This window comes from Gorilla gorilla, chromosome 1 (genome assembly GCF_029281585.2).
Source record: "Gorilla gorilla gorilla isolate KB3781 chromosome 1, NHGRI_mGorGor1-v2.1_pri, whole genome shotgun sequence".
NCBI lineage: Eukaryota > Metazoa > Chordata > Mammalia > Primates > Hominidae > Gorilla > Gorilla gorilla.
This window is the reverse complement of record NC_073224.2, coordinates 29,138,033-29,150,668: the sequence shown is the minus strand read 5'-3', so window position 1 is coordinate 29,150,668 and position 12,636 is coordinate 29,138,033. Positions and strand designations below refer to the sequence as shown.

Genomic DNA, 12,636 nt, shown 5'->3' with positions numbered 1-12,636 from the left:
AGTTTGACAACCAGTGCTCTAACATATGGGTCAGCAAACTATGGGCCATGGAAAATCCAGCCCAATCAATGCTATTTATGTAAATAAAGTTGTAGTGGTTACAGTTAAACCTAGTCTTCATGTAGTATACACAGCAGAGTTAAGTGGCTGTCACAGAGATCCTCTGCCTCACAAAATCTATCTGGCTCTTTACAGAAAAAGTTTGCCAAACCCCTGCTCCAATATATAATGTGACTTAATTTCTATAAAAATCAAAAGTTCTTACCATTTCTAATAGATTTATAGACAAAAAACTCAATAATCAAGGAACAGTTTTTCCTATTCATATGCTTGTACTTGCTTAATGATACAAGGAATTTTTTAAAAGATTTAATAAAGTGAAAATACCTGGTGGGGGCAAGTAACCATGAAAAAGGACACTGCCACAAGAGGAACGCTCCAATTCTTCACATAAGAGAAGCCTTCTTACTAAAAACATTTCAAAGCAAACTTGTCAAGAGTACATGCAAACAGAAAAACAGTACTCCATTTTTATTTTCTCTAGTTCAAGAGGATAAGGAAAGAAAAGGAAAATTTTAATTAAGTCAGAGTTGACAACATCTTTTTACTATGAAAATCCACAAAAACTAAGCACTGAACAAGTCCATCAAAAATTAGGACCTGATATAAACACATTTCACTTAGGGCAGCTTTCATACATGCGTCAAATCATAAACACCAAATATTAAAAGAGCACATACCTAATGGAGTGATCCCGTAAAATTCTGCTTCATGCCTGAGAACATTAATACTCACTCCCCTACAAAGAAACAAATGATGTAAATTGTCTAACACTGGAAACCTGTATTATCATCTGAGGTGAAAGGAAAAAATTCTAGGTTCTTCATGTATATAGTCATAAGGCTTTAAAAATTATTTTCCTCCTAATAGTCTTTATTTCTATTATCCTTAATCATTAAAAAGTGTAAATAAAAACTGCATGTGAACAAAAATATTCTGTTATCTACTTAAAAACCATTCATATATATACATATATATGAATTGGGTCACTAAAGGAGAGATTAGGGCTCTATCAGGCTAGTACAAATAAATTGTCTAGAAGGCAAACGATAGAATGGAAACCATTCTTTTATGGCATTAGTTGCTTTTAACTTTTTATCGCAATTATTTCTATACATATCTATCTTAATCTCCCCAATTACACTATAAATTCCCTGCACGCATGATCTATTTCTGATCTATGTTTGTATACCTCACAGTGCCTAGCATAGTGCTTGTATAAAAAAGTTATGTAATAAATATTTGTTGAACAAATAAAATAGAAAAATAAAAAGACTAGCCTTGGGAAGGGCTATGTTATCCAGATGAAATGATGCTACTTCATAGTAGTAAAGTTAAGTAACATGAAATAAAATTTTTAAAAAATGGAAGATTCAGAATTTATACTACTAATAATTCATTTTAGGTTTCAGTTGTAATTTGTCCTTATTTTAGAAATATTCCCCAGCCTTGATAAATATATACAATTACTATGTTAAATTGTTTTTATTTGTGAAACTGGTTATGACTAGTTTAACATTAAAAATGCTTAAAACTTTGTGTCTGGGGGCGGTGGCTCACACCTGTAATCCCAGCACTTTGGGAGGCCAAGGCGGGTGGATTACGAGGTGAGGAGATGGAGACCATCATGACTAAAACGGTGAAACCCCATCTCTACTAAAAATACAAAAAAATTAGCCGGGTGTGGTGGCGGGTGCCTGTAGTCCCAGCTACTTGGGAGGCTAAGGCAGGAGAATGGCGTGAACCCGGGAGGTGGAGATTGCAGTGAATCTGGGTGACAGAGTGAGACTCAGTCTCAAAAAAAAAAAAAGCTTCAAACTTTCTCATTCTATTTCGAAACTATTTGTGTTAACAGTACAGCAGTACTGGCCAGAGGCATGATCATAACTCACTGCAGCCTCAAACTCCCGGCCTCAAGGGATCCTCCTGCCTCAGCTTCTTCTCTAGAGTAGCTGGGATTATAGGCGTGTACCACCACATCAAGTTTCAGTGTGAGGAAACTTTTAATCAAAGTCTTAGTAAAAAAAAAAAAAAACCTTTTCCGGCTGGGCGTAGTGGCTCATTCCTGTAATCCCTGCACTTTGGGAGGCTAAGGCAGGGAGACTGCCCGATCAGCCTGGGCAACACAGTGAAACCCCTTCTCTACTAAAATACAAAAAATCAGCCGGGCATGGTGGCATGTGCCTACAGTCCCAGCTACTCGGGAGGCTGAGGCAGGAGAATTGTTTGAACCTGAAAGGCGGAGGTTGCAGTGAGCAGAGATCATGCCACTGCACTCCTGCACTCCAGCCTGGGCAACAGAGCAAGACTCCAACTCAAGGAAAAAAACAAACAAACAAACAAAACCTTTTATTTCATAAAACATATTAAAAACACATATTTATCAGTAAGAATTTACTTTAAAAAGAGTGCATTTCTTACCTTAAGTCTAGTTCTTTTGTCCGAAGAAAATTTAAAATGGGTGCAAATGCTGCTGGATCTCTATCAATAAATATCTGTAAAAAAGAGAACAGTTTTATTTTCAAATTACAAATTAATCTTTTAACTTTAATATCTGTAACACTAATAGGGAACGAAGTCTTAATTATTTAAATACTACATTTCCTTGTTTCCACTCTTAAACTTTAATGTTTCCAAAATTGGAATGTAGTCTGTGTGCATTTCATGAGATGGTGTGTTTTTCTTGAGATGGTGTCTTTTTCTTCCTCTGAATAGTTATTATTAAACTGATATTTTAATACATAGAAAAAATCTTGTCTCATAAAATCACTTGTATTGATACCTTTGGTAAAAGTGACACCTGAGGAAACATTTTTATCTGAAACAGTCTAGAATTCAATTAATACTTTGAAAACATGAATAAATAATACTTTCTTATACTGTTCAATCATTAAAACTACACTGTACTTTAATAATGCACACAGGGGTAATTGAGAAAAGTAAATACTGCACACTGCTGTCAAAAGTGGAAAAGAATACTATTCTCATAACACTTACTAATCTCAATCTCCTTCAGAGCTGGGGAAAGGTAATGACAATTTTTTTTTTTAAACTAAAGCACCACAGAATACATAAGAGGAAAACAAATTGCTTAAAAATGTAAAATACATAATTGGTAACTTTTGTTTGTTTGTTTGTTTTGAGACAGCGTCCTGCTCTGTCATCTAGGCTGGAGTGCAGTGGCACGATCTGGGCTCACTGCAACCTCCACCTCCTAAGTTCAAGCAATTCTCCCGCCTCAGCCTCCTGACTGGCTGGGATTAGAGGCACCTGCCACTATGCCTGGCTAATTTTTCTGTTTTTAGTAGAGAGGGGGTTTCACCATGTTGGCCATGCTGGTCTTGAACTTCTGACCTCAGGTAATCCACTTGCCTCGACCTCCTAAAGTGCTGGAATTACAGGCATAAGCCACCCCACCCAGCCCATAATTGATAACTTTTTATGGAAATTTATACCAACACCTATTTTGAATCATTTACAAAAGATCTGGCCATAAAAACTGAACATCTTTTAAAGCTTATGTAAATCAATTAGAAAGGGAAATCGTAGCCAGTAATAAAACTCTTCCTACTATGATCAACTATGTATATACAAGCAACGAGATTCTTCTAAGCTTTATAAATTTTCTTTTGTTTTCATTAGAGCACATCAAAAATTGAAGAGACATCACAGATTTGTGGAGATCTTATTACTGATAACTTTTTTATAATTTCACATGGATATATCTGCCTTTGTTGCCTTATTTCATCTGCAAATCTCACCACAGCAAATAAATACCATTGGTCACTTTGTTGCCTCCAAATGGATAAACCAATTTTTTTGCACTGAAACTTTACAATTCTTTCCTTCCCTCACTATACCAATGCTGTATAAACAAATTCGCAAGGTTATTCTCCAAAATAAAATAAAAAACTGTAGGAGTTTACTAATTTAACCTCTCATATTCTAATATAAAAATATTAGAATATTTACATTTATCCACTTACTGTTAAAGTTTCAATTATTGATCTAAAAAATTTTCTTCTAACGCCAATGTAAGCTCATATCCTACAATCTCTCTAATCATGAATGCTTAAATTGCCATATATAGTATTCCCTACTTAGGGATCTTCTCTGATTATAAAAAACTACATATGACAAGAAATAAAATTATGCCACTTTCATTCAGTGATTATTAAAATATCAGTTCTCCTATATTCTTAGAGTAACTATATGTTAGGACCAAGCACTATAAGCATTAATTTAGGAATATGTATCAATTATTATTATACTCACAGCACCAGTTTCATCTCGAAGAGTTGAAATTCTCCCACTCAGCAAACTGGAAGTCATTAATAATCTAAAGTTAGTTTTTAAAATCTGAGTATAAACAAATGTGCTAATTCTTTACCAAATGTTAAAGACCACTAAAAGTAAGTTATCTATCTTCCAAGTTCAAATATATATATATATTTTAAGAGTTAACCTTTTATATTAAAAAAAATTTAACTGACAAACATTATTATATTTTGGTAAATAAATGTATTAAAATGTACGCTAAAGAATTATAAGACATACCTGGAAAAAAAAGAATCTGGAATCCACATAAGAGTTTGTCTTGAGGTACTAAATCTGCAATTAAAAATCATCTGGTATTATAAGTGAGAACATGATCTGAAATTTCAGTATTAGTTAACTTGTTTTAATTCGCTGGCTAATGATTTACAAGATGTTTTATAGTTATAGCTGTACCAATATATTTATTACTGTTAATATTTTTAAATGTTGCTACTTTCAATTCAGAGTTAAGATTATACAAGCAGCTCTCAATAACAATAAACAACTTGTTATCTGCCATATAATGCATCTTAAAACACCACTTTCCAATAAGCTAATCTCTGCTGAAGAATCAACAATTAGCCCATCACACCAAGTCTCAACTTCTCAGTATAACATTCAAAATCACCTTCAGGTTCCATCTCATCTCTCCAGTACAAATGCTGGTTTTCCCCTTTAATAGGACAAAACTTCTTCATATCCCCCAAAAATTCATGCTTACTACCATTTTGGTATCTTTATTCAGCTAGATCACCGTCTTCATGCCCAATAATTCAAGATCCATCCATCTTTCTTGATACCACTCAGGTTTTACCTTCCCTGTAATAGTTTTTCTAAATATCCTATCCTGTATTATCTCTTTTTAAGCTCATAGTAATTTCACTGTAAATTACTCATTTAACACCTTCTTTATATGCAGTCTTGGGCTATCTGCAACTGCTGACTTCATTCATTCAAAAATCATTCAGCCAAATACATCACTGTTCTGAGGTTGTCATTTGATCAAGCTTGTATATTACCAAGGGAGGATCTTTACCAAAGTACAGTATAATAGACTGGGACAACAAACCAATAATTTATGTAAACTGATATGGCAAACAAAGCAATATAGTACTTGTTCAGTCCAGCCCTCCTCTGAGTATTTTCATTTTAAGATATCACCTTGAACTACAATGTTATCTCACCCAGCCTAGCAAACCTCTACTTTCACTCCACATTTATTTTCTGGCATTATATGAAATCCCTAAATTTATTTTTACCTTTCATACTTAAACTAAACAAGGTGACTGAATAGTGGCACTAGTTACCATGCACTGTCACCAGGAAACACAGGCCAAACCCCAGCCAAAATGGCTAAGGGATGTTTCCCAGGCTGTGCATGTATACACTGTATTACCCATCTATTGTCTGCCATTACCTAAATTAGCAGCCTGGAATTATCAAAAACGTGGAAGTTGCTTACTTTTTTTTATTATGCTCACTGCAGCATAACAAACCTCAAAATACATTCTACTTCCCATTCCCATCTTCTAAGTGGGCTATTAAACAGCACTGGATTGCAGGCCAGGGTGACTGTGACTACCAAGGCTTATACAGAGTAGTGTCAGAAGTCTCACGGATCTCTCAACTTTGCAAGTCCATCCAGGCACCTGAGGCAACAATGGCTCATAATATTTCACATATCTTGATAAATGGATTATCTGTACATTCACTTTTCAAACTCAGTTTCAGAAATGGATTTTGTATTAAAAAAGTAGATGTTGTTTTTTCTTAAAGCCAGAGAGGACCACCTAAAAGCATTGTTCTTAACACCTAGCACACACCCAGTAAATGTTTATTGAAACTTATGTGTGATAAACAGAATCACACTCTAAAACTCAGTTAAATGTTCTGTACAAAACGGAGACTTGATTCTTCTGTACGATCTGCAGGCATTTTGTGGTTACAACAGAGCACTTTCAGAATACACTGGTGTTGACACACAGATGTCACTAAACTGCCCACTTAAATCATTTAGCAGTATCAGTCTCAGTGTCAGTAACAGCAGAAGCCGTGTATGCACTGTTCCATAAAAAGTGCCTTAGTCTCCAAAATAAATTTTCTATCATTATCAAAACATGCTTTCCAATCACAATTAAAAGTTTATCTCGGCCGGGCGCGGTGGCTCACGCCTGTAATCCCAGCACTTTGGGAGGCCGAGGCGGGCAGATCACGAGGTCAGCAGATTGAGACCACCCTGGCTAACACGGTGAAACCCCGCCTCTACTAAAACTATGAAAAATTAGCCAGGTGTGGTGGCGGGCACCTGTAGTCCCAGCTTACTCAGGAGGCTGAAGCAGGACAATGGCGTGAACTCAGGAGGTGGAGCTGGCAGTGAGCCGAGATCGCGCCACTGCACTCCAGCATGGGCGACAAAGCGAGACTCCGTCTCGGAAAAAAAAAAAAAAGTTTATCTCCGCTTCTTCCCACTTACAACTTTACAATTTGTAAGGAAAAGTATTCTTTCACTGGCTAACTGAAGGAAAGACAGTAAAACACTTCATTTATTAAAGACATTTAAATGTAAACTACAGTAAGGGGTACTTTAGGGAACACATAGAAGTTGACTACTAACTAATTTCATAGGTTATGGACAGTCTAGGTGTTTATAAGCAGTTCCTACGCCCATTTATCTGATTAACAAATAAGTCACTTTAAGAAAACACTGCAAATACTCCTAAATGCATTTCTTAATAGACTCTTAAGAAAAATAAAAAATACACAGATTACCCCAGTCACAGAAAACTGACTCGGGCCAAAATCAAAGCAAATCCACTCAATGGTAAATTGAAGGATCCAAGGATTCATACATTGCAGATTCACTGTTTTGGAGGCCATCAAATTCATTCCAAATGAGGACAGCTTATAACTTGCAATCTTTTATATTCACCACTTATTCACCAATTGTATTCCAAATAATTAAAATTATGTGCTACTTAGAAAATCACAAAGGTCTGCTTAAAATCATATTATCAGTTTCCATTTTAATCAGCATTTCGGGGAAAGGTTAGTAACCTGGAATTTCTGGGCAAAGGAATTAGACCCTCATCCCCACCAATTTTTTTTTAAACTTCTGGCCCCAAAACTAGTCTCAAATATAACTTCATGAAAACTAACAAACGTAAAATTACACATGATGAGCATAATCATTTGAAAGCCTTTTCTGTTTTGATTTGTTTTTTATCCCATACCCATAATGTCCCAAGAATAGAGTCATGTACAATCTGTTTCAGCAAAGGAATTACTAAAGAAATTTGCATACCCACAGTTATACTTCACGCAACTTGCCTCTTACTAAATTAACTTGGAAGCAATCTAATTAGTTATTTATTCTGCACTGTAAGTACTGATAATGCCACTAACCCTTGCATTTCACATTTATTACTTCAAATTCCTATAACAGTCTGATAAGGTTGGTACTACTGTCTGTCACTTTACATTTTAATAGACTAAGCATCAAAATATTTGTCCAAGGTTGCTAGGCTAGTTAGAGATAAAGCCTGGGAATTGAAAACATATACCTGATTCAAAAGCTCTTTGTCCGGGAGTCCTCAATGGCTAGTCCCAGCCCTCTTGCATGAGGCCCAAAATCACACTTGCCCATAACAGAATTAATCATAAATTCAGTCATAGTGAATTCAGTTCATTACTTTTTGTAAATAACGAAAACTAACAATTCTAAATGAAACTTCATCTACTCTACTTTCTGAATCACCCACAGAGTATTAAACCATAAAAATTAGTCATTTCTATAATTCCTTTGAGTATATCCATTTTCATGTCTATTCTCCTGAGGAAAAAAAAAAAAAAGACCTTACCGATAGTATATGCTTCTCTGCTCCCAACAAACTCTCCTTTTGAGTTTTACTCTATCACTTCAGAACTTCAATTCTATGCCACAGCAGTTCCTGAACTTCAGTGGCAATCATATCAGGATTTTTCTCTTACAGTGGCTTAAGTGACTATGTTACACTGTGTTTTGTACAAGATACAGGTGACTTGTAGATCTCATCTAGCTCTAAAATGCTGCACGAGTGTATGATTCAAAGCAAATCTAGAAAATATTCTTAGAATATGGAGTGGATGTTGTTTTCTATGGGCCATACCATTACTACTTATTTTATAAGCCATTTTATCTTAACAATTTTCTGAAGTTTTTTTTAATGTTTCCATTCCCACTAACAATTTCATGTCTTGTAAACTGTTCAAACCAGTAATATATGTACTATTTTGTATCTTTGCTAATATCACTTAGAAAAAATTAGAACCTGATAAAGCTCAAGTTCCATAAATAATGTAAACACAAGATAAAATGTCACAGTGCCAGGCTGAGACAGGAGAATGGCGCGAACCTGGGAGGCGGAACTTGCAGTGAGCCGAGATCGCACCACTGCACTCCAGCCTGGATGACAGAGCGAGACTCTGTCTCAAAAAAAAAAAAAAAAAAAAAAGTTACAGTGCCAAGATAACCGCCTTATGAGTTAAAACTTTTAAATGAATTCTGCAGTCTCTAATAAGAGTTCACTCAGTATTAAGCCATCCACATAGTAAATAACAATACTGCTTAATTTTCACAATAATACTGTATGTCCTTGTGAATGTCTGAATAGAAATATATTAACTATCGGCCAGGCGCGGTGGCTCACGCCTGTAATTCCAGCACTTTGGGAAGCCGAGGCGGGAGCATCACGAGGTCAGGAGATCGAGATCATCCTGGTCAACGTAGTTACACCTCGTCTCTACTAAAAATGCAAAAATTACCCGGGCGTGGTGGCGCGCGCCTGTGACCCAGCTACTCGGGATGCTGAGGCAGGAGAATCGCTTGAAACCGGGAGGCAGAGGCTGCAGTGAGCCGAGATCGCGCCACTGCACTCCAGCCAGGCGACAGAGCAAGACTCCGTCTCAAAAAAAAAAAAAAGAAAAAGAAAATTAAAGAAAAGAAATACATTAACTATCAATAGCAAGTAGAAACCAGTGTAGGGATTGTAAATGATTATACTGCTACTCTTCAGTATAATCAACACACATTGCAGGCCTCCTCTTTCGGGGTATTCCACAAGTTACCAAACTTCCAATATTTTAACGTGATTTTAGGAAAAACTCCATTTCTTACATTAGGAGACATAAATCTCCATAAGACTGGTTTCTATACAACTGCAATAACGTTGTAAATTATCTAAGTTTTGATTTGGGGGAAGAGGAAAACCCTAAGAACGAACTACCCTGGTTTTCTGTGTTAAATTCTAGAAAGCTATCAAATGTTTAGGATTAAAACACTACAGTAGACATTTTTTATCACTACGGTTCTAAGACATTAAAATACTTTTAAAATGCTGGTTGAAAATCATATTCTCAAGCACAGAAAAATTAACTGTATTCCAGAGCATTTCCTTGTTTATCTCCTACCAAGCCTAAAACTCAACTAATCCTTCTTTCAAACAGCTGGCAAACTCCCTTTTCTGAGAGGAGTGACTCATAAGTTATAGGAAATCCACAAAAACTACGATGTTTTCCCCCAACAAACTTAATAACAGGCACAGAAGGGGCGGGGGGGGCGGGGGGGCGGAAGGCCAGAAAGAGAACAGAGAAGAGCATTCAGTCTGTTGACTCCAAGGGCGTCACACCGTGCCAATATCCAGAGCTTCCTAAAAGCAAATGTTCAAACTGCAGTTTCTGGACACACTGTCCTAAAAGTTGAACAGATCCTTCAAGCCCATGCACCAAGAAATTCTGAAAATAAATAACTAGGTACTGCAAACCTACTGCACTCCCATCACAGAAATCTTTCAAATTACAAATCCCCTAATTAGGCGCGGAAAAGAACACCGCACTCTTCCCTAAGAAAACCGACACCTCGTTGACCAAAGAGAAAGGAAGGCAAGTTCATCTCCAACATCCAAACCACAAAGCCAGGTTTCTACTAAATAAAGTCCTCAAATACACTCTAATCTGAGATGAGGTAAGGAAGGCTGTGTAATGGTTCTCCTTGCCTGTTGGGAGGGGCAAAGGTTGGCATTCTAGGACAGCAGCTACTCTGCCACATGGGCCTGGTCCTCGGTAATTCCAAGCGTCCCTTCTGCCTCTCCCTTCCCAGAGCAGATGCTTCACCAGCTCCAAAATCCGCCCGACGTTCTTGCCGCCTGGAGGCCCCCACGTTCCCCTCCAGGCTTGGCCTCCCACGCTCGCCCTCGTTCCTGCGACTCTCGGTCCCCGTCGACACCAAAGGAGGAGGAGGCCGCCACGGCATCCCCGCTGCAAGCCCGCTACTCGCCGACTCACCTGGTCCCCCCTACGTTCAGTTGGACGATCTCGCCGCTGCCGGCCGCCGCCGCGGGGAAGCTGCCGCAGTGCCCTCCCGCCATCTCCGGCGGCTCCGGACGCGCTCGCCGCCCTCCTTCCCCAGCCGGGACCGCCGAGCCCGGGGCTGCAGCCCGAGGCAGCGGCGACGGCTGCAGGGCCAGCGGGGCGGCGGCGGCGGCCGGAGGGCGGGGGGTGCACGGGGCTTCCCCCACCTTCCCGGCGGCCGGGCGGGGCTCGCTAGCTTCTGCCCCTTCCCGAGTCAATCCTGCGGTGCACAAGGGCGGCCCGGCCTCCACCTTTCGCGGCCTCCAGGCCGCCGGGCCGCCCGGGCCTCTTCTCCGTGCTCCGCTGCCACCGACGCCGCCGCAGCCTGCCTGGGAGGAGGGGTCACCGTTCGGGACAAAATACCGCAGCGCTCACGCTTCGCCCGCCACTGCCGCCTAGAAGGAGGAGGAGGAGGAAGGAAAGGTCAGGGAGGAGCTTCCCAACGCCGCGGGGCTGGCGCATAGGGAGGCTAGGGGAATGTGCTCCTGGCCAGCCGCCTGCCCACGCGGGATTCCATTTCTTTCCTCCTCCCCACGCGATCCCAGCCCCTTTCCCTTTTACATTTCAGATTTTCTAAAACGAGGAAGCTGATTCGCAGATTGAGGGCAGATCTGGACAAACGATCTACGGATCTTTATGACCCACTTTGTCAACATGGATTGGGAAAGGAAAAACTAATCCTAGAGGTAGTAAAAGTTGATGCCTAAATGTAGACAGTGCAAATGCAGGGAACATTTGGAGATTTTAAAACCTTACAGCGTTTACCCCAGAAAACTGCTTACTTTACCCTCTTCAATTTAATCCCCAATCTCCCAAGCAGTTTTTTTGTTTTGTTTTTTGTTTTTGTTTGTTAAGCAGAAAGGAAACCAAAGGACAAAAACCCCTAGACTGTGTAATGCCCAGCAACCTATTTCTGGAATATAGTAAGCACTCAACTAATGTTAGACACACGCAGAAAACACACAATTTTATGCGCTTGTTTATTTATTTGTTTTTGCTTTAAACGGTATCTATTCAAACCCAAAACCTTAGTGGCTATTAAAATATTTTTTAAATCGGAATGCTATAATACCTGATGCCCTGCTAACAAAGACTAACAAAGATAGTGCGTTATGTTTCAGAGGTCATTAGTTTGTGGTACTAAATTCTTAACATGAATTGTTTTGTCATAGTTGTACCATAATAATTCAAACTGATAATGTATCTGATGTTAAGTTTTTATTCTCATTGTCATAATTTTTACCAAAAAAATAAAAAATAGCCTCTGGCAAGCATACCAATGTTGTGATATGCTCTATCTAGATTCGACTTGAAAGATGTTAATAGTACATATGGATGTAAGATAAGTATTATTTCTCCCAGTTGATAAGATTAATAATAGCTAATTTGTGTTTATCATATACCCGGTGGTTTAGATATTTTGTCATCTTTCTTCGTCACAACTAATGTTATAATTATTTTTAAAAAAGGAAATTTGGGAATGAAAATGATCAGAAAACTTGCTCAAAATTACATAGGTAGCAAGTGGGATGGCAGGAATTTCAAGGCAAGCAGCTTGAATTCAAGGCCACTGTTCACCATCCTTACCACTGCATTGTACCTCATTGTCTTCACTTTAGACAGGGAAGATGAGTAACAGTTCAGATTAAAGCAGCGGCAACTAGGAATCTAAACCAGGGTGTCCAATCTTTTGGCTTTCCTGGGCCACATTGGAAGATGAATTGTCTTTGGCCATACATAAAATACACTAACACTAACGATAACTGATGAGCTGAAAAAAAGAAAGAAAGAAAGAGAGAGAGAGAGAGAGAGAGAGAGACAGAAAGAAAGAAAGAAAGAAAGAAAGAAAGAAAGAAAGAAAGAAAGAAAGAAAGA

General features: G+C 38.6%; 1 protein-coding gene across 4 annotated transcripts in view; it reads right to left on the bottom strand.

The window, feature by feature from the left end:
- The window catches only part of KCTD3 (potassium channel tetramerization domain containing 3), a 54,613-nt gene extending 43,343 nt beyond the window's left edge, over positions 1-11,270 (bottom strand). The window contains exons 1-6 of one of the 4 annotated variants that reach the window (XM_055379696.2): positions 10,696-11,270; positions 4,618-4,671; positions 4,336-4,381; positions 2,482-2,555; positions 741-799; positions 388-468 (exon numbers count right to left, since the gene is read on the bottom strand). In XM_055379696.2, coding sequence (XP_055235671.1) covers positions 388-468; positions 741-799; positions 2,482-2,555; positions 4,336-4,381; positions 4,618-4,671; positions 10,696-10,778 — 397 coding nt within the window. In that variant the 5' untranslated portion in view covers positions 10,779-11,270. Of the gene's footprint in view, positions 1-387; positions 541-740; positions 800-2,481; positions 2,556-4,335; positions 4,382-4,617; positions 4,672-10,695 lie in introns of those variants that run through there. The other 3 variants (XM_031015581.3, XM_055379714.2, XM_031015583.3) reach the window with 3 other exon arrangements.
- Between the last annotated feature and the right edge of the window lie 1,366 nt (positions 11,271-12,636).